At 46.3% G+C, this 22,557-nt stretch overlaps 1 protein-coding gene across 17 annotated transcripts in view; it reads right to left on the reverse strand.

Moving 5' to 3' along the window:
- Positions 1 to 22,557, reverse strand: part of LOC147025850 (choline kinase alpha-like) — a 90,370-nt gene that overhangs the window by 42,722 nt on the left and 25,091 nt on the right. For 5 of the 17 annotated variants that reach the window (XR_015058032.1, XR_015058035.1, XR_015058034.1 and 2 more), the window contains exons 1-5: positions 14,193 to 14,581; positions 13,731 to 13,855; positions 10,082 to 10,400; positions 7,350 to 7,458; positions 5,713 to 5,826 (exon numbers count right to left, since the gene is read on the reverse strand). Coding sequence is in view for 11 of the 17 variants with exons in the window: in XM_085880759.1 (XP_085736885.1) it covers positions 5,713 to 5,826; positions 7,350 to 7,458; positions 10,082 to 10,400; positions 13,731 to 13,776 (588 nt within the window). In the remaining 6 variants the exon portion in view is untranslated. Of the gene's footprint in view, positions 1 to 5,712; positions 5,827 to 7,349; positions 7,459 to 10,081; positions 10,401 to 11,445; positions 12,253 to 13,125; positions 13,259 to 13,730; positions 13,856 to 14,192; positions 14,583 to 22,557 lie in introns of those variants that run through there. The other 12 variants (XR_015058031.1, XR_015058030.1, XM_085880756.1 and 9 more) reach the window with 11 other exon arrangements.

Consider the following 22,557-nt stretch of genomic DNA (forward strand, 5'->3'; position numbering starts at 1 on the left):
CACCCTAGACATTAATATTGTTACGGATTTGGAAACCTTGTGCACACAAACATTCCCCGTAGTTCAGTTATTTCGATAAGTATGTGAATAGTTAGAATCCATCCCCTATATCTAATAGGAATTTCGTGTGTGCGCTGTGAGTTATTTAATAGTTAGGTTATTTAAATATCCAGATCCCCTCCACTTGCGGCCACAGTGTCTTCAGTGCTTGCGCCCTCGCCTCACGGCCGTAGCATACGAGGCGAGGTCCTCGCATGCTTGGTTAGACTTCCTCAAATTGGTCTGCATTCCCACACGAGGTAAAATCGTTGTTTCTCTAGCAAGAGGGGTACAGACACGTAGAGGGGGCGGGGTTTCCCGGCTCAGCCATAACCCCGCCCAGAAAGGGTGGACGCATGGAGGTCCCTGTCCAATCAGGGCGATCAGCGTGTCAGCTCCACCAAGGCCCCGCCCCGCTCAGAGCGATCGATAAAGGACGACGCGACCCTCAGTGTGCGCGTGTGTGGAGAGTTCTTGTGCTCGGTTGAGTTTGGAGAGTTCAGAGTTCAGAAAGTTCTTGCGTGTCCTTGTGAGTTCTTTGGAGGGAGCAGTTCTCGGAAGGCAGTTTGGGTGCCTTTAATAATATTATTATTATTAATAACAGTTCTCAGAAGGCAGTTTGGGTGCTCCATCATTGCTGGAGCTCTCAAGCCTGGAGTCTCTGCTGGCCTTCTACAAGGAGTGACCCTGGATCCACTATTCACCGTCCAAGCTCCCACGGACCACGGGTCAAACACGTGCAGTCGTGGGCCAAGCTGCACGAACGTGGTCAGGTACCCTGACAGAACTCTGACCCCCAGCTCGACTATCCCCTTGGCTGCGGGGGTCGAATAAAGACCAATTGGGTCCTTTTTCTTTTGGGTGTGTGTCTGTATGTGGCGCCGTCCTATAAGTAAAACTGTTTAAGTGTTTATGATCATTGTAAATATTTGCTTGCATATAGTCGTGAATAAGTCTACACTTCGTCCCTTTCTTTTATTCCTATAAATAAAATAATTGTTTAAATGTTCCAGTTCGTTTCTGTCCTTTCTTTGATTGACCCAGCATGGCTCGGACTTGAGAATTAGTGAGGCCGTTTGGGCCGGTAAATTGTTAATTTGGTCCGGTGCAGCTTTGGGAGCTTCCGCTCGGTTACGCCGGATTCGAGTCGGTGATAGCATCTCGGTTTGGACAAAGTCGGTCGAGGGTGTGGTTTTCCCCGGTAGTTGGATGACGTGGGTACTTAGCTATATTGAAATTAGGCAATTAACCCTACCCCACGCCGTCAAAATATTGGCGACCACCGGTGCGCTAAGGGACCCGTGACCATTTGGACTTATCCGAGAGTCATGACCTAAATTCCGGGTGTTCGGTGGGAGACGACTCCACTGCTCCACCTAGTGGTCGTTTATCGCCACTGAACCCCGGCCCACAACAATATCAGCCTGATGGCACGGTGGTTCCAGTGCCATTCTGCGATGGTGTAGTCATTGTATGGTCATCCTCTCACCGTTCATTGATGGGCATATCCACTAGATTTAAAGTTTTTGATTTCTGTGCAAGCACCGAGCTGTTGGAAGATCACAAGACAAGATAAATTTATCAATTGATTCTGAACTTCAAATATATATTTATTTATTTTAAGGACTACCAGGGCCCGCATTTTCTTGCATTAGAGTCATTTAACCCACCAAAGTTGAACTGGAAACTATAAACCGACACGGGCTTGCATTTACATGATCATAAAAACGAACTGGGTCAAAAGCACACATTCTGCAAGCTTCACATGGCCTTGGTTCTCAGGCATTTTGAGAGTGGGTAAAATATTCCACACGTCATGGAGAAAAAATTTGTTGTCGATTTGTACAACTCAATGCCAGCAACAAGAGAGCAAAAGAGCAAAAAAAATAAAAATAAAAACTCACCAATAACTATTATAATCATTTAACATCAGTCCGTGTTGCCAGGAGGTACATGTTAAACTAGGAACCAGAAGCAAAATGAAAACAGCTGAACAAGTGCTGGGTTAGATTTAAACAAATCGGTGCCACTTCCATTTTTATGCATAGAGTTCAGAGTAAACCCAGACTTCAACACACTGAGCACGCTAAGGTTAGTCCTTGATTCCGAACAAACACATTGCAGCATACAGGTGCAAAGGGATCTGTCAAAACGATAAGCAAAGATGAGATAAAATGGATTTTGAGCCACCTTATGAAATTGCCACATCACAGAGGTGTGCAAAGTCCATCTACATGGCACCTGCAAGGGAATTTTTCACCATTCATTTGGTACAACACAAGCGACACACCGTACATGTTAAACAAAAGAGGTCTCACACAGAATAACATCAGAAAAGGAAAACACTGCAACGATATAAACAAACAAAATGTTGAACAAACTATCGTGTTCATAGAACACGTTATGCCACGCAACGTTCAAGTGTACAATTCAATTTAAATACAATAATGATTTTAAAGGTCGTATTAAAAAATAAAATAAAATAAAAACAGGAAGTTTTGCACTGTTCATGCAGCGTCTTCTACATCACCTTATTTAACATGTCCAAGTACTACAACACTGAAGGTTTTTGGAAGCAGTAAGAAGGAAATTTGTGTTCCACAGTGTTCAAGTATCGTTACTATAATTCACAGACCAGTGTTTGTAGCACTACTCCTACAGTTATGGGCCGATTACATCCATACTTGCTACATAGGATCAGCATGATGCCAAATACTGTGTAGGGGTGTTTTTATCATTGCTAGTGGGCTTGGGGGGACGCAAATTCTCTATGTAAATGTGTATTGTGTAACACTGCCTCCAAGTGGGAGAGGGTATTACAAGTCTTCACCATATACAGTGCAGTTTTCCTGTCCCCACATTTTCCTGTAGTGAGGTGTTTTGAACTATAAGCAGTAGGTATGTTTTCGCTTCTTACACGCAACCCAGGGTTTTTTTTCTGCCTATACATAGCTGTTACTTACCTATACACTGCCCAAATAAACATAGACGTCACAAGAACATGTTGTACACTTGGAACAAGATCGCCCGTCGGGCAGGTACTCTGATAGCATTATTTAATTGAAATTAATTTTTTTTTTATAGGTCGTGGAAAATTTTAAAATTAATTCCGGAAGTTTTCCACCATCGATGCAGCATATTGTTGCGAATTCGCGCCCGCCGGCGTGCGATCGACCACGTAAGTCGAATCGCGGCACGTCGCCCACCGGACGGACAATTCTGTCGTGACCCTCTTGGACCAACGCCAGGAGCTAGTCATGGGTGAGCCTTTCGGCCTCACCACGATCGTGCCAATCGGCCCCCCGCGTGGGATAGGGTTGTTCGCCAAACTCGACCTACCTAAGTACCCACGCGGAGGGTAGACCGGGCGATTGCACCTCGCCGCAGGTCGACTCCGGACACGGGCCACTTAAGCGACCCGTTCCGTACTATCGGGATAACCGAGCGGTGTTATCGTCGGCCTCGACGGTTCCGATTAATTATCGGGCGTATTAAGCCCACTACCAACCCTTTACGTGAAGCAAGATGGAGATTCAATTAAAGAAAAGACGAAGCGAAACGGGAAAAACAGTTCAACATAATGCACATTTATTCCGCGGCACACGGAGAGCACACATATACAATTACAACAATTATGCACATATATCAAATGCTACAAAAGAAACACAACAATGCAGATCTACTACCGACTACGCGAGCACACGGCAACACTTACACAGTTTTACTTTACAGACGGCGCCAACAACACATTTACTCAAAAGCAAAAGAAAAGGGCCACCCTCAAAGACAAGGGGACAGACGGGGCCTGTGGGCCGCGAGACCGGGTGGATCCTACCCGTGTCTTGTGATGAGCCGCAAATGTGGCGGCACGGCGGTGCCCCGACTCCGCGCTCCTTCGCGGGTTTCGTTGGCACTGCTTGGAGTGGGGTGGGAATGGGGCCCCCCTTTTCGCACTGTCTCAGCGTGGGGGGGGGGAAAGGGGGGAATTGTTGATGCTCTGGGGAAAGAGGATAGCTGGCTTGCTTGGGTCCCGCGACGAGCGACTCCACTGCGAGCTCGTCGCCGACCGCCGTCTTCCTTGCCTCGGACACGAGCTATCCGGTCCCCTCCGCAATTCTCCTCAGCCGACTGCAGCAAATCACCTCGACTGCGCTCCAGGCTTCCTCTCTCTGCAGCTCCCCGACAGACTCCGAACCCCGACAGACTGCGAGCTCCGACAGACTTCTCTCCAGACCCGACTTGACTCTTCTCAAACTCGCCTTGACTCTTCTCCAACTGACTGCCGCTGCCACACTCTGCTCTCCAAAACTGACTCTTCCGAAACTCACTGCCGCTGCCACACTGCTCTCCAAAACTGACCCTTTTTCGAAAACTGACTGCCGCTGCCACACTCTGCTCTCCAAAACTGACTTGACTCTTCTCCAACTCGCCTTGACTGCCCAAATTCGCCCTGCGCTCGGCGCTTTATAGTCCGGCAGGAGAACCCATATGCAAATTTCTGGATCAGAACGAGCTCGGGGGTGGAGCCACGCTCGCCCATTGGACGGAGAAAAAGGGGCGTGAGTCTCCCCTGATCCGAGAATTTGCATATCCCGATTCTACTCTGACGCGCCTGGAGGCGGGGCCAAACCGCCCCGCGCTTGCTGATTGGACGGATCAGAAGTGGGCGTGTATCATTCCTGATCCGAATTCTCCTCGGAAAGGCCGCACTTTGCACTCGCGGTTCGGCGCGCGTCCCGTACGAGGCCAGGACAGCCTGACGCTCGGCGTTCACAAGTGGTGCGGGAATGGCCGCAGAAGGAGAGGTGAAGGTGGTGGAGGGTTTATTGTGGTGGTTTATGGCCATGGCAACGTTTGGAATGGCGGTGATGCGATGTTTGCGGGAGCGAGTTGTGAAGGTTAAGGTCGTGGCTGTTGGCGTTGTTGTTGTTGTGAAGCGGCGTTGTGGTTGGTGGTTGTTGTGTGATGGCGGTTGAGACGTGGTTGGTTCAAAATAAAGATAGAACAGAAAAACGGCTATCTCAAAGGATCGCAGCCCGAATGAATCACATTTATTCCCTCTAAACAACGGGTTTGGGGCTAACTACACATGTACTTAAAGAGATATCTCACCTACGGGACCTGAATGGTGGTTTGCGAATTTCCTCAACCGCAACAATATATTCCACCACCCTAACACGTCAAGTTCGTTATTCGTGCCAGTTTGTGCCCTTCATGACAAGCTTAAAAAAAAACAAAACAGTAAGTTTCCTGTTTGGAATGATTTTCAATTTTGTTTCACTGCCAGAGTGAAAAAAAAAATAAATAAAAAATCTCACTCCTCTACGCACTTGCGATCAGGCCGATTTCAGAGCCAAAGTATTGCTAAACTCCAGGTTCATTTTCCGATTCTTGTTCAAAATATAACATTTGACTGAAATCAAGTTGTTCCTCAATCATAAACTGATGCTTGTAGACATAGACAGACAGAAGCGAACCGATTGCTCAACCCCACTTTTCGCTTCGCTTACGTGGGATAAAGTGCAGACCGGAGGGAAACATCCGGATAACCTGTACAGCTGTGATAACTACACAAACATCAGCAATCGCTTTGGCTACATTGTTGGTCATAATGCAATCAAAGAAATTGTCAAAATAAAAAGGATGGCATCTATTAGGCAGGTTGTCACGTACCGAAACAAATTCCTCGAGTCGGCCCTCGGGAAAAACGCCGTAAAGTTTCGGCCCCAAAGACCTCTCTGCTAAAATGGCGAACATCACACTCTCCAGAATGACCGACGACTCACCCTGGTAAGCACACGATCCACACCCAAGTTAATATGGTCCACACCAAGGACCAGTCAACAAGGTAATTTCATTTCTAAACGAGTAGAATTGTTCTGCTTCAGATCAACCACAGAGTCCACAAAACTGCACCAGCTGGAATCATCACACATTTTCAGCAATAACCGGCGTCATTTGAGACCTTAAGCAAGCGGTTCAAAATGCTACAATTAGCCATGTTAAGATCTGCACCCATTTTATAGGAAAATGTGAATTTTCGTGATCATCACAAACCGAGGGCACATGCTCCTCAGTTTTGGGAATGAAGCGTTTTACAAAGTATATCAAACTGTGGCTGGGGTTGGGTCCTCTCCCTACAATGTCAGGTTCATGGAGGACCTTGGATGTACATCACGTGCACACAAGAACAAGATGAGATGAGCATATTTCAAATGAAATGCAAGGGTGGTGGTGAACAATGGATAAAGCAACAGTACATGCGAGTTGAACGAAGGGTAGCAACTTCATGAGCCTCATCATAAATGCCCGGACAGGGAAAGTCATACACCCTGACTCATGTTAACCGTTTCGAAGCACTGAACTCAAAGGAAATTTGGGTGAAGGAAGCACTTACTATGGAAGACCAACAGTGTACTTATACAAGTGCAGTGTCTTGTTTGGTGAAATCCAGCCCAGTTCAGGCTCCAAGATTCAAACAAATTCTACATTCATGACATCTGGCACCGAAGGTGGACGGAGGTGATATTTTCATCCCCGTTTGTGAGCAGGATATCTCAAAAGGTTGCAGACGAAACTTGGTGGACAGGTTGTATGTGTGACAAGGACAAACCGATTCGATTTTGGGAAAGAACCGGATCCATGAATTTTGGTTTTTCACCATTGCGAGATAAGAGGGGAAAACGATACACAACATGATATTTGAAAACGTTGTGGACGGATTCTGACAAAACTTGGTGCACAAGTTGGGTAGGTGACAAAAACAAGCCGATTAGATTTTGTTTCAGCTCCAGATCCGGCCTATCAGTGGGATACAAAATGTAATCTGTTCATCCTGGCAGAGGTACGTACGCTCTACCGACTGCCGTTCTTGTTTCATATTGCATTAAAGTAGTAAATGAGCTTTATGCACAAAACACTTTCTTCTGGATTCTGCAATCTCCCATGATCATTCTGAAACACAAGCCTTGTTGTTCCCAAAATGAGAGACAAGTCAATGGTCTGTTTTCTACAGCCTCTCCTCAAACCAAAGTGGTGACTGTCTCATATCTAGCCATCTCCCACCACCTTCCCCTCCCACCACCACGCCCCTCATCCCACACACAATAAAGCACTCAAAGCAAGATCAAGATCACAGTAATATGGAGGGGAATAAATATGATGATGCAAGAATCCCTGCCATGTTTATTGAACCCAATGAACATGCATTTAATTCAGTGTGCTTAAAGATTTAAACATGCACAACGGAACAGGATGAAAAGAAAGTTCGATGGTCACCATACAAGCAATCACTTGGCAATAAAACTTGCCTGAAGAATCCTTCCATAAATGCGCAAAAGGACGACTCGAGGTTCATTCGCCACAGAAATCATCCCAGGAGGTAGAGAGCAGAGGTAGAGTCGGTTACTCAGGCCACCACTGCACACAACAGACAGCGTTGATAAACAACACAAACACATTCCTTTAAGGTCAAAGTACAAAGAGCCCTGGATGGGAGCATTAATTATAAAGGATAATTGTACTGCGAAACGTTGTAATGATAAATAAATAAATAAACATGGGTGTGAAGGTCAACATTTGCTGCAAAGGAGGTGATTGGGCCATTTGAACAAATTACATAACATTGTATCTATTGTTAAGGGTGATGTGTGGACGAAATAAACAAGATGTTGATTGAGGTGTGATAACTGCTGTGGGAAGAAAGGAGAAGCTGACATTTCAGGTGTTAAAAACATAGGGAGAGAGTTTTAAAAAATTTTTTTTATCTTCCTCTTCGTGTATTGTCTTGTATTATTCTGAATTCAGCATCTACAAAGGCTGTGATGAATATCCTATTAATACTCTCTCTCCCTTGCTCCCTGAGTGTATAGCTAGGGCGGTATCTCCCACGGTATCTCGACACCGCCTATTTTTCCCCCCCATTAACAACCGTTTTTTTTTTAAGCAATTATGCAAAGATTGATTTTCCTGTCAGCGAAGCGATGGGTCTTACGTTCTCGTTATATATTATACATACTCTGTCAGCCAATCACAGAATAACTGTTCAATCTACACTGATGAGCGATACGGTTTTTCTATAATACAGTGTCAAGGCTCGTGAAGGAGCTAGAACACAGAATGGATCAGGATGCAACAAAACAAAAAGAACAGTAGGGGAGAGAAATGAGGAATACACCAACAGAGTGGAGGGACAAAATAGAGGGAGACATGAAAATAAGGGATGTGGGGAAGAATGAGGGTTAGGAGAGGATACACAAGATGGATTACAACAGCAAAGTTCAATCACTGAAGTGGAAGGAGGACCAAAACCCAGAAAGATGTGGGCTTAGGGAGGAGGGGTTGATGGGGGGGGGGGGGTGGGTGGGTAGAGAAGACCTTGAGTATGGATTGGGTGGAGGGGTGGGGGGAGGATGACCTCAGATGGTGGTGAATAGCTGTCTTGAAGCACTGGAGGGAAGAATGAGATTGAAGAGACCAGGGAAGTTGGTTCCACAGGTGGAGGGGGGAAAGGAAGGAGAAAAGAGGAACTAATGAGTGGAGGTGAGTAGCAAGTCTGGATTTGAGAGTTTCACCAGATGGGGTAAAATGACAGACCATGTATGCAGTTCAGACACCTGATGAGGGTAGAAGGTAGTTGGGAGAAGACAGACACCACTCAGTGTGACCACTCCTCATTTTCATAAATGCCAAGGTGAGCCAATGAAAAAAAAGCCAAGAATTCACAAGGTTTCGGAAAAGCGATGATAATAGAAAACCAAGATGCTATGGTGAAGAACGAATAGCCAAGATCTTGTGAAAAAAGCCAAGGAGTGGTCACACTAAAACCACTGACCTCTCTGATGTGAAAGTGATCACCGCAGAGACTCAGCTTCATCACGGGAGGTTCTAATAATCTTCAAAGCCTTGGTTTCCAATGTCATACTGAACAAGGCATGAGGAAGGGCTGCCAAAGGGGAGAGTAGTACTGTACTCATCAAACTGAAGATGTAACTGCCTTGGAAGTAAACAAAAGTTCAGGTGTGCCAAGGAAGGACTTTGCATGATGGAGGATGCCCGGTCGGCAACTGACATTGGAGACAAACTTATAAATGAGGATTGGTAAAGAAAGGGCATGGCTGATGGTAAGGCCCAAATGTTTGAATGACTGAAGTTAAAGAGGATTGTGGAGGAAGTAGATGGGAGGTTTCACCAGATGGTCTTTTCTGAGAAATAGAATACGTCTTTCAATTCTGACCAATTTCACACACTCTTAGTGTTGGACCATCGGAATATTCTATCAAAGTCTGCAGAGAGGGAAGAGGCTGTTGTCCGAATTTCTGAAGAATGTTACGGCAGAACGTGGAGTCCTCAGCAAAGAAATAAAGATTTTCCAGCGAGTCAGAAAGTTTATCGATTTTGATTAGGAATTGGACTGGGCACAACACTGTCTTGGGGCACTCGAGCCTCGACAGGGAGAGATGGAAGGATCCCATTGAGAGCCACACATTGGCTACAAGATGAGAGGAGGTCAGTCAGCCATGTGAGGAGGTGGCCTTGCACACCAGAGGCAGAAAGTTTGGAGAGCAAGGAGAGTGCCAAACTGTATTGAATGCTCGATATATATTTAGAGAGATGGCCCTGATCTTGTCTGACATCGTGGGCCTCCATCTATTGTTTAGAGAGCAGAAGCAGTATGTCCCAGGTAAGGTGACCTGATCAGGAATTTAAACTGATGGTCAGAGTTTGGGGCCATTGGAGAAAAGGAAGGTCTGGATGGAAGAGTGGCAAGGGCATACAACCTCGAGGTTGTAAATTTCATGGATTTTAGGTTTTATTGACATTTAAGGGATAAACCCCCATGACACTTTGAAGTCTTTAAACAATGCTCAATTTCTCCAGCATTACTTGTCAATGCACAGTCAGTAAATTTGCTCAATTATGAATGAGAAGTCACCATGGATACATTACAACACCAATAGGTCTTCAAACAATAATAACCACCATGACAAATTTGAGAAACTGGTAAAGCAACAATTTCACAACTCCTGCCAGGATGACCCACCTGACTGTAGAAATGTGAAAATCTGGAAATTTCAGCCGCTTCCAAGCTCCAGAAAGATACATGTGGCACCAGAGGAAGGCCCGATTGCACGTTTCAACATCGACTGGCTCATTTTCTTCTGGGCTCACTACACCGTTCACAGGTAACACCAGCCCGTTCCCAAACAAGTGAGCCTCCGCGGCCGCCTCTGCTTCTGCCTTCTCATTATTCATAAGCATAGACAGTGGCAGCTTACCACTGAACACGCAAGGACATGAAGACTCATCTACCTTGCTCTTCATCTCGTCTCCAAAAACACAGCCCGAAAACGACTCCGTGACTGCAGAACAGAAGGAACACTTCAATACTCAGAATGAAATAAAGCAATTATTGCTAACAAATACCTACTGCAGGCTAATTGTAATGTTTTAAGAAACCAAAAGCCTTGAAATGTTATCCTATTGTTTTTTTGAGGGGGGTTGGAGAAGGGGTGAGGAATTAAGAAAAATGAATGGGGAAAGGGTGGTGAGAGTAGAAGTAAAAATGGCAGGTCGGAGCATATAGGAGTTATCGAAGATTGGAAGTTTGAGGAGATAGGTTGAGAATATAAATGATAAGGTGGGGAAAAAAAAAAGAAAAAAAAAAAAGAAAAGAAAAAAAAAAAAACACACACACACCACCTGTTGCTTCGCTGATCGCAATACTGAGAGGGGAGGAAAAAAAGAATAGAGAGAGTGAGGAGGTAGAGGGGAAAGAGAGGAGGGTGAGGCAGCAAGAAGGGGTGGAGCAGCGAGGAGGGGTGGGGCAGCGAGGAGGGGTGGGGGAGCGAACAGCAGCAATAGGAGGAAGGAAGGGAAGGCAGACATGCAGTGGAGCATTAATTACGATTCATACTGTCTCATCAAATTGTTTCTGCAAAGAATAGCAATGAAGATAGAAACAAAATAATTTAGAAATCCATTTTGTACCGGTCATACTATAAATACCGCCCAGAGACAAACACTGCCTGGACGCATCTCGAGACAAACACCCAACCGAACAAAACCACTGTCCAGACACACATGAAGATAATCACCATCCGCAAACGTCCAGAGAGAGAGACAGACAGAGAGAAAGAGACAGAGAGAGGGGTGGGAGGAGGGTGCTACATTGTGTTGGGAGGGGGTAGAGCAAGGATGGGACAAAGAGAGAGACAGAGAGAGGGGTGGGGGTAGGGGAGTTAGCAGAGAGAGTATGTCATACTTTATGAACGAAAAACACACAAACACACAAGAACAATATCGGCATTTTTGGGGGAATCAAAAGATTAGTCAGTGATATACAGTCCTGCACATGCACGCGCACACACGCACGTACGGGTCAGTTTCAGGCGGAGTTTCACCTACTTTCCATCGTGCTTTCTCAGGCCAAATGGTTTATTGGCCTGAGAACATTCGCTGGAAGCAGGTGAAATGCCACCCGAGACCATGTCTGCTCTCACTTGTTTTTAAACTTCGCCACCGAAGGTGGATGAAGGTAGTTTTTGTCTGTCTACTGTCTGTCTATCCAATGAGTAGGTCATCTCAAAAAGTTGTGAACAGATTCAGATGAAACTTGGCAGACAGGTTGGGTGTGTGACAAAGAGGAATTTATTCGATTTTGGTGAAGATCCAGATACGAGAATTTTTAGAGCGATTCTTCACCATTGAGAAATAGTCAAAACCAACATAAAGCTCAATATCTCAAAAAGTTATGGATGGACATGGACAGGTTTGGTGTGTGACAAGGAAAAAAAAAAAATCGATTCAATTTTGGTGAACATCCGAATCCAGATCTGGACACAATAATTTTTTTTAAGTCATTCTTCACCATTAAGAGGCAGCACCAAAAAAAAACGATATTTGAAAAAGTTATGGACGAGTTATGACAAAACCAGGTGGATGAGTTTGGAATAAAATAAGAACAAGCCGATTTGATTTTGGTCAAGTTATGAATCAAGATCTGGAAAATCAATGGGATACAAAACGTAAACCGTTCAGCCTGGAGGAGGTATGTTCCCGACTGCGTGCCGTTCTAGTTTATTCCTGGATTTGCAGAGTTGATACGTTTTGTCATTGGTTGAATGCACTCCACCCCCCATCAAAAAATAATAAAATCAATAAAACGTAAATATTTCAAAAGGTTCTTCTGCCAAAAATGGTTGCCTCGGATCCACGTATTAGGCCACTACATTTCCATGGGATTGCACTGCAGCCAATTTGTTAATTTTATCGACCAGTCCACCACAGAGAGGGAACTGGACTTGAACTATAAAATTATAGTTATGGAACTATATATATATATATATATATATAAATATAACTATATATATATAAATATAACTATATATATATATAAATATAACTATATATATATATATATATATATATATATATATATATATATATATATATATATATATATATTTATATGTTGTTCGTCTTTCGGCTGCTCCCGTCAGGGGTCGCCACAGCGGATCATCCGTTATGATCCGCATACTGATTTGGCACAGGTTTTACGCCGGATGCCCTTTCTGACGCAACCCTGGTCGCCTCTCACGACACAGGGATAAGGATTGGGTTTCGCCATGATTCCGGGCTGCCCTACACCCTCTCATAGCGTGGCCCAGTGCAGGGCTCCATCCTCAAGCGATCCTCAAACCCAAGCCTCCGGGTAGCTGGATTACAGGTGCACGCCACTACACCCGGTTATAGAACTATATATATATATATATATATATATATATATATATATATATATATATATATATATATATATATATATATATATATAAAAATAATGGGAAGGTCATTGCAATGGGGAAGGAGTGAAAATTCCACCCTGTTCCATTTAAATAATTGGAGATATGTGACTATGACATTTAAAATACATCAAGGCATTCAAGGGAAGAAAATTATAAATATCCAGGAGGGATTATAAGAACAAACCACTTCATACAATGTAAAGATCTATTGCAGCATGTGGTGATAATGGAGAATATGGGACCCATGATGAGAACCAAGGGTACTCGGTGGAGCAGCGCATACCTCCGACACACAATGCCTACTCCACGAGAACATATGGGGTCCAATACATCGTTGGAATATCATGCTATAATACAGTACGATGAGGTTTTTGGCTCCCCGTCTCTCAATGGTGAAGAGTCACTTCGGAAATTAAATAATTCTCGTAACCAGATCCGGATCCGGATCTTCACCAAAATCGAATCAATTCGTCCTCGTCACACACCCAACCCGTCCACAAAGTTTCATCCGAATCCTTCCACAACTTTTCGAGATATCCTGCACACAAACAGAAAGGGGGGAGGGGGGGTGAAAAGATAACTTCCTTCACCTTCGGCTGAGGTAAATATATATTGGGGTGTGGGAGAGCAAAATTGGAGAGAAGGTCGGCGGGGTGAATGGGGGGTGAATGAGGGGGGGGATTCAAAAGAATGCGGTTGGTGGAAAAGGGCAAGTTGGGGAAAATTGTGAGGGAGGGTGATACACGTAGGGAGGGTAGTTTGGGGGGGAAAGGAGGGATTACAGGGATTAAAACCTCAGAATGCAGGTAGGAGCGGTATAAAGAATCGAAGGGTAACAGGTAACCAGGAGATTGGTGGTTCAAAGCCGCATTACGGGAACACGTGTACCAAACAAAAAAACCCCCGTCATGACGGTCTGGACACGAGTGGCCATTGCGAGGAGACGAACGCTCACGGAACGTCCGAACTCGTCGAGCCCGGTTGGGGCTCGCGAACCCCGCTCGAGCGGTCATCTGAAGGCGCGAGCAAAATCACCTCAGGAAAGTTCATGACGTAAAAAACAAAACAAGGATAACTAGTTAACCACGAGTAGTTAACAGGCCACGAGTTCCCCAACCTAACGGGACTGCCAACATTTCCGCGAGGTCAAACATAAAATCTGAACCACAAAAAGAGGCCGCTCACCGCAACGATATTAACCACAACTATAACGAGTTACAACCAAATCGATTGGAATAAATCGACGACTTGAAGGAAAATGAAATAATAATAATAATAATAATAATAATAATAATAATAATAATAATAAAACGACGAAGCTTCAATTTCAAGAGAAAAATTCGACGTTACCTGTTCACAGGTGATAAGATGTTGCGAGTTTTGCAGGCAGCCTGCTGTGAGGCGGTTGCTGGGGGAATCTATAAGTGGTTTAAATATCTAACCGCACCGGACAACCCTCGGGAGAATGAAGGCGAAATGTTTTCTTTCTCTTTTTTTTTTTTTTCGTGTGACAAACGCACAGGCTTTAAAGATGGCCGCAATGATTGGGGGGGAGAGGGCAAGCTCGTGAGGAAACCGTTCGAGGAACAAATGCAACACGAAGCGCCGGTTGCCGTGAAATAAACGTAATAATTATCTTAAATCATTCGCCGTGAGCAACACAATCAGAAGCGAAAACCCTAACTGGGCGCGGGCGTGGTGATCACTACCCTTTTTTTTCTCCTGACGTCAACGGAACGACCCCGTGAACATACCGACGTTACCGCTTAACAGCCAATCAGGACAGAGATGTGGACGAAGCGTCGTCCAATCAGAGATGGAGTTAACTCGAACCGGCTCGAGCTGCCGCCCATCGTTGTCCGATCACCGGCGAAGAGAAATATTCAGAATTCTCTGCCCTTTCTTCTCCTCTCATTTTTGTCGCGATAGTGAATGACATTTGTCGTGTGTAAATATTTCACGGGGACTCGCAGGATGGGCTCGAGGTACGCACACATCGCCTCGAAACTGTCTAGCCTTGGTTCGAATCCCGACACAGATATAAACCGTCATCCCCGGTGTTTCACATGCGGGGAGGAGGGGGGGATTCATCAACGTGCGTGCCGTCCCTCGGATGGACGTTACAGTTGGTCGATGTTAATAGATACCCGCGGTGTCCTTCGCGAAGAGGAGGCGAGCTATCACCGGCACCTGAACAAACTGCTGTCTGAACTGCTGCTGCGAAGGCAATGGCAAAGCACCTAGTGTAACCGTTGCTTAAGGCACTGTCACACCTTGACGTTTTAGCCAGCGTATGGCAAGGTATCAAAATGTATGTAAAACGCTGGCGTACGCTGAACTATTGATGTTTTTTTTTAATTTTTGGTCGTATTCATAACGTGTTGGATGTATGCATAACGTATTAGTAACGTACACAGAACGCTTCAATCACATATAGATAACTTATACCAACGCATGCTGAGCATGTTGTCGGCGTTCACAACCTATGCCCAACGACAGTCTAACTTATGCAAAGCGCGCGGCAGCGTATCGCCGACGATCACGTGGCGTAGGCTATTCATCGGCTGCGGCTCGACGATTCAAATCATAACCGCACTAGACATCGAAGTGTCAAGCCGCTGTCACACCTTGACGTTTTAGCCTGCGTATGCCGACGTTTGAAAAATTTGCCGAACCATGCTGGCACAAGTCGAATACTTTATGGGTAAGTTTTGTATACGTTAAGAGCACGCTGAAGCAGCTGGTATACGTCGTAGTACGCTGGCATACGTCGTCATACGCCGAGTACGTCGAGAAATTTTCAGCATGTTGAAAATTTCTCGACATACTCGGTGTATGACACACGTTTCGCATACGCTGACCATAAGTGGTAGGCATGTTGCTTATAAGTTACTCATAAGTCGAAACATGTCAAGGTAATGGTTCGCGTCAGTGTTCCAGACTCCCTGTTTTTTTAAAATTTTTTTCTTCGGTATGACGGTCACGTTGACACACGTCGACACACGTTACTTGTAAGTTACTCATAAGTCGAAACACGTCGAGGTAATGGTTAGTGTCAGTGTTCCAGACTCCCTGGTTATTTTTTTTTTCCTTCGGTATGACGGTGATGTTGACACTTCGATTTCTAGTGCGGTTATGATTTAAATCGTTGAGCGGCAGCCTTTTAATTATATTATATTATAACCGCACTAGAAATCGAAGTGTCAACATGACCGTCATACCAAAGAAAAAAAAAAAGAAAAAAAAACCAGGGAGTCTGGAACACTGACGCTAACCATTACCTTGACATGTTTTGACTACAAGAGTAACTTACAAGTAACGTGTGTCAACGATCGCGTAACGTGCCTACAACTTATGGCCAGCATTATGCGGAACGTGTGAGTCATACGCCGGCATACGTCATAAAATTTCAAGCATGCAAAAATTTGAGGACAACTACAAAGTACAACGATTAAAGCCAGCATACTACGACGTATGGCAGTGTTTTTCAGCGTTCTCTTAACGCATGCAAAACTTCCCCATAACGTATTCGACGTGTGCCAGCGTTTTAGAAATTTTTTTCATAATTCGGCATACGCAGGCTAGATCGTCAAGGTGTGACAGCGCCTGAAGAAACGGCTTCAGCAGCTCCGACGCTCTGGAACAGAGTCCGGCACATCAGAATCAGAATCATATCACCGTTATTACGTGCAGGTGCAGATTCAGCATCCAAGGTGAGCTGAGCTTGTTTTCGTGTGAGTGTGTGAGTGTGTGAGTGTGTGAGTGTGTGAGTGTGTGTGTGTGTGTGTGTGTGTGTGTGTGTGTGTGTGTGTGTGTGTGTGTGTGTGTGTGTGTGTGTGTGTGTGTGTGTGTGTGTGTGTGTGTGTGTGTGTGTGTGTGTGTTGCGAATGAAGGCGAGATGTTTGGTGCGTTGCGATCTTTTTTTAGTTAGATTAATAAATCTTTATATCCCCACTCCATTTCATTGCAAAGGCAAATCCACGAGGACAGGTGGTGATGAAGGGGTAAGCGAGGACAGGTGGTGATGAAGGGGTAAGCGAGGACAGGCGGTGATGAAGGGGTAAGCGAGGGCAAGCGGTGATGAAGGGGTAAGGGAGGGCAGGCAGTGATGAAGGGGTAAGCGAGGACAGGCGGTGATGAAGGGGTAAGCGAGGGCAGGCGGTGATGAAGGGGTAAGCGAGGGCAGGCGGTGATGAAGGGGTAAGCGAGGGCAGGCGGTGATGAAGGGGTAAGCGAGGGCAGGCGGTGATGAAGGGGTAAGGGAGGACAGGCGGTGATGAAGGGGTAAGGGAGGACAGGTGGTGATGAAGGGGTAAGCGAGGGCAGGCGGTGATGAAGGGGTAAGCGAGGGAAGGGGGTGATGAAGGGGTAAGCGAGGGTAGGCGGTGATGAAGGGGTAAGCGAGGGCAGGCGGTGATGATGGGGTCAACGAGGGCAGGCAGTGGTGAGGAGGTAGCGACAGCAGGCTGTGATGAGGTAGCGAGGGGGTAAACAAGGACAAGCAGTGGTGAGGTGTAGCGAGGGCAGGCAGTGATGAGGTAGCGAGGAGGTAAACAAGGACAAGCAGTGGTGAAGGGGTAGTGAGGACAAGCAGTGGTGTGGAGGTAGCGAGGGCAGACAGTGATGAGGGAGGTAGTGAGGACAGACAGTGGTGAAGGTGCAGCGATTGAGATAGCTAAGAATGACACCAGAGAGAATTTGTGGTGGCAATGAAACTATAAGATATTGTTACGGTTCTGGGAACCGTATGCATACAACATACAGGTGTCTCAAGTCAGTTATTCCATTAAGTATATGTGTAGACAGATCCCTTCCTTGTGTTAAGTGGGAAAATTAAAGGGGTGCGTTGCGATGTTTTTTTAGTTAGATTAATAAATCTTTATATCCCCACTCCATTTCATTGCAAAGGCAAATCCATGACAACCCACGGTACCCTCTGCCCGCTTGCCCCTCCTCTCGCTTGCTACTCGCGTGTGGGCTGAACAACCGCGTGTTCACCTACTCGCCTAACCGGCGACTCGCTGTCCGAGGCAAAATCCTCTTACAGTAATTCCTTTTTGGTGAGTCCACACTTGTGGAGGGGGCGGGCTTCCCGCTATGGCCAAAATCCTGCCCAGAAAGGGCGGACCCATGGAAGCCCCGTCCAATCAAGGCGGACAGTGACGTCAGCTTCACCAAGGCCCCTCCCCGCTGAGGGAGATAGATAAATTACGACACCATCCTCAGGGTGGTGTGCTTGGAGTTCGGAGAGTTCGTGAAGTGCTGAGACAGTTAATTCGGTGCTGGAGTCTTGAGTTCTTTGGGGGTCTGGAAAATAAGCGAAACTGCAACAGACGCTTGGAAGCCCGAATCCTGTCCCAGACCAAGATTGTTTAAAGAAAGATCTGTGGAGGATCCAAGGAGTTCTTTGGGGGTCGTTCGTTGAGAGTGAGAGAGTGAGAGACCCAAAGACTCTGCCTCATCGCGGGAGATACCCAATGATCCTGGCTGCCTTGGATTCCACACACACACGAACTCCACACGTGTGGCTGTGGGCCGAGCTGCGCGACCATTGTCGGGTGCCGCACCACGGAGCATCCATTTCCCCGGAACTCAGGTACTGAGAACTGCGACCTCAACTCCCTCCCTCCCTGGCTACAAAAGTCCTTTGCCTTCAACTGGGTTTATTTTGTCCGAGTGTGTGTCTGAGTGTGTGTCGCCGTCCATTAAGTAGAACTGTATAAGTTATTCGAACCTTGTAAATCTTGCCTGTATTATTCTCGCGACAAGTCTGCTCTGTCTGTCTGCTTTACAAGTTGCTGTAAAATTGTCACACTACATCTTTTTCTCATCTTCCCCTGCATCACATCCCCAATAAACCTGTTACCTATACCACATAACTTTCGTCGCTTTGTTGAAAATAAATTATTGTAGAAATGTTCCCAGTTCGTTTTTGTCTTCTCCTCCATTGGTCCAGTATGGTTCGGATCTGAGTTTAGCCGGGTTTTTATACCCGATAATCTGTTCATCCCAGCCGGTACGTTCTTGGCGGGTCCGCTCGGCTGCATCCGAACCGGAAAGGTAGTTGGTAGTTGGTTGAGTGATCCGGTTCGGGCAAGATGTACTGAGGGCGTTGTTACCCGGTAGACGACACTGTGTGGTTAATTCGGTAAATTGGTTCCAGACAAAAAGACCCTACGTTACGTGGTGGAGGTATTGGCGTCCACGGTCGGTTAAGCGACGCGCCGCGTCACGGGACTATCCGTGAGCGACAGCCTACAATTCCGGGAGTCTGGTGGGAGACGACGTAACTTCCCCCACCTAGCCGTCGCTCTCGCCACCGGACATCCGGCCCGCAACAATAAGTTGTTTCATCATTCTGCAGGAAGGATCTTAGACATGGAGTTCTGTGTGGTTTTGAAGGAGCAGGAGTTAGGGACATTGAAGGAAGGGTAAACACAGATGCGATTTGACGAGGGGGATGGGGGGATTAAAAAAAAAAATAGTATTATCATTTTAATATACAATGTCAAGGCTCGCATAAGAGTTAACACACAAAACGTATCACAAGGGGAGCAGTAGACAAGAGGGATGGGAGAGGGAAGCACAAAACAGTAGGGAATAGACATGAGGAGATCTGTGGAAGTGAGGGGGATGGGGCAGGGTACACAGGGTAAACAAGATGGACTCCACAGGAACTTTCAGGAAGGAAAGTAGGGAATTTGAAGGAGGTGGGTTTGGGGTGAATTAACTTGGGTAGAAAAGATCATGGTTTTTGATGGGTGAAGATAAGAGATGGTGGTTAACGGCTGTTTTGAAGACCTGGAGGGAATAGTAGGATTGAAGAGTGTCTGGGAGTTTGTTGCAAAGGCAGGAAAAAAAGAGGAATGAAAGAGTGAAGGTGAGCAGTGATTCTAAATTTGGTAGTTTATCCAGAAGGGGGTTGCTGGCGGACCTTGAGCGCCCTGCAGAAATATGGGGGGGGGGACAGATAGCAGACAGAGCGGGGGAGGGTGCGAGGCTGGAGGGGAGACGGTAGAAGACAGAAAGACCACCGACCTGTTTGCGGTGAGAGAATGAAAGACCAAAAGACTCAGCCTCAGCACGGGAGACACCAATGATCCGAAATGCCTTGGTTTCCACAGTGTGAAGCCGAGAAAGGTGAAAGGCGGGAGCACTACCCCAGAGGGGAGAGCAGTACTCCATCAGGCTGCAGACCAAAGCTTTGTATGTGGTCAGGAGCTCAGTTGTGCCAAGGAAGGACTTTGCACGATGGAGGATGACCAGTCGAGACTGGCTTTGGAGATGTGGCTTTCCCAGTGAAGATCATGGCAGATAGTGCGACCCAAAAGTTTGAATGAAAGGACTTCTTCCAGAGGATTGGTGAAAAAGTAGATGGGGGGAGGGGGGTCCAGACGGTCCTTTCAGAGAGACATAGTGAGAGTGTGAGATTTGTCAGGATTGAAAGACATGTTCTCCATGTTGGACCAGTTTGTGATTGTATCCAGATCTGCAGAGAGCGAAGAGGCTGCTGCTTGCCGATCTGAGGGATGGCAGATGGTACGGCAGAGGGTGAATCATCAGGAAAGAGATAAAAAGGATTGTTATGGCAATGGGTACCGAGTGTATGAGGGGGTTAATCCTCGTTTCTCCTCAGAAGAACCGGACCTGGGGCCACCGCTCACAATGAACTTTGTGGTACGGTGGGATGCTGGGTGCTTAACAACCACGAACACCAATCAGTTAACCACGAGTTCCAGTGTCCACCATCTAATTTGCCGTTTAACTCGAGGTTACATGGCCTCCTGACCAGGGAATGCACCCTCGGCGATGCACCAATCTTATTTTGATTCGATCTTAAATAAGGCGGCCGAGCGTTTACCGCTGGTGCACGCCAACTATGACAGGTGAATTAGTTTGGGAATTACCTCCCAGTCTATCTAGCTTCAGACAATGTTGGATCAATGGAAGAAAATGACAAGCACGGACAGGTTGAAACGTCAAGGAATTTATTATTAAGAAAAATAAATAAACTGAAGAACTTTTTATTTCATTGTGGTGTAAATGGATGAATTCAAATCAATCAAAATAATCTCAAACGAAGAATTCAACAAGCATTTATCGAAAAATAGACAAAGAGCAGATGCTTATCACTATGCCTTACTCTTAACAATTAAATACTAGACATGGGTACCCAGCAGATCAATCAGGGGAAAACAAATCTGGTCTCAGTTTACCAAGGCAGAAGTTGTCGTGCGTCGATAAAAATGACCCAAAATGTGTTTGTGCCTTGGTCCGATGGCAGCGCCCTGCCTCGCCGTGCAACCACCCACAAACAGGCTCGAACACCAATCAACGTCACATTGTCACCCCCAGGAACCAGGGAAGCCAAGAATCAGGTAGGCCAAGAGCCAGGTACCGAGCAGAACCAGCAGGAACGGTCCAACCCCCAGGAACCAGGGACACCAAGAATCAGCTCCGCCAAGAGCCAGGTACCGAGCAGAACCAGCAGGAACGGTCCAACCGTCAGGAGCTATCAGGAGCCGAAACCAATGGGTAGGAGCTATAAGGAACAGTCAGGAGCTATCAGCAACTGCCAGGAGCTATCACCAACTGTAACCAACAGTCAGGAGCTACAAGGAGCTGTAAATAATGGGCAGGAGCTGTAAGCAACAATCAGAAGCTGTAAGGAACCGTCAGGAGCTATCAGCAACCGTAACCAATGGTCAGGAGCTATCACCAACTGTCAGGAAGGTGGTCCTCTCGTCTTTTTTAAAGGTGACCAGTGTGGGTGGAGCCTCAAGCAGACATCAAGCTTGCCTATTGGCGCATCGCTGCACGTGACCTCCAACGGTCTCGCTCCATCTGCGATTTGTTCCCACCACATTTCCACAGGGTGCTCAAGGTCCGCCAACAACCCCCTTCTGGTAAAACTACCAAAATCACGAATCACTGCTCACCTTCACTCTTTCATTCCTCTTTTTTCCCGCCTTTGGAATAAACTCCCTCACTTTGTCAATCCCACTCTTCCCTCCAGGCCTTCAAAACAGCTGTTCACCACCACCTCTCATCCTCCCCCATCGAAAACCTCGATCTTTCCTACCCCCGTTAATCCACCCCAAACCCACCTCCTTCAAATTCCCTGCTTTCCTTCCTGAAAATCCCTGTAGTGTCCATCTTGTATTCCCCGAGTTCCCTGCCTCATCCCTCTTCCTTCCACAGATCTCCTTATGTCTTTGTTCCCCACAGTTTTGTCCTTCCCTCTCCCGCCCCTCTTGTCTCATGCCCCCCTTGCTGTGCGTTGTGTGTTAGCTCTCATCCGAGCCTCGACAAGGTATACAAAAAAAAAAAATTGGTACAATCCATCGGAATAGTAAGCTCTCATGGGGTTGTGCTCCCCATCTGGATATGTTCCGATAAGAGGCTGAAAAAGGGGGTTTCGCCTCAAATTCATGCAATTTATTTTAAAATTTTCTCAGAAACCGACGGCTATCCAAACTTTTTATGAATCATAAGGGGATCGTGCCATCAACTTCAGTTGTGCTCCCCATGACCATACCACTTCACAAAGGGTGGGGGGGGCATGGCCCCTTCCCCCATATCCCTCATTTTCAGTCCGCCTATTGGGGAAATAACCGTCAGTCTCCCACGGGAAAGTTTACTCAGAGGTTTTGAAATATACACAGGATATTGGGCAAGCGGCTGAAAGCAAAGGGTTGTGAGGTCATGTTTTCTG

The sequence above is a fragment of the Eptatretus burgeri genome, chromosome 5, assembly GCF_056783735.1.
Source record: "Eptatretus burgeri isolate ZD-2024b chromosome 5, Ebu_testis_v1, whole genome shotgun sequence".
In the NCBI taxonomy this organism is placed as follows: Eukaryota; Metazoa; Chordata; class Myxini; order Myxiniformes; family Myxinidae; genus Eptatretus; species Eptatretus burgeri.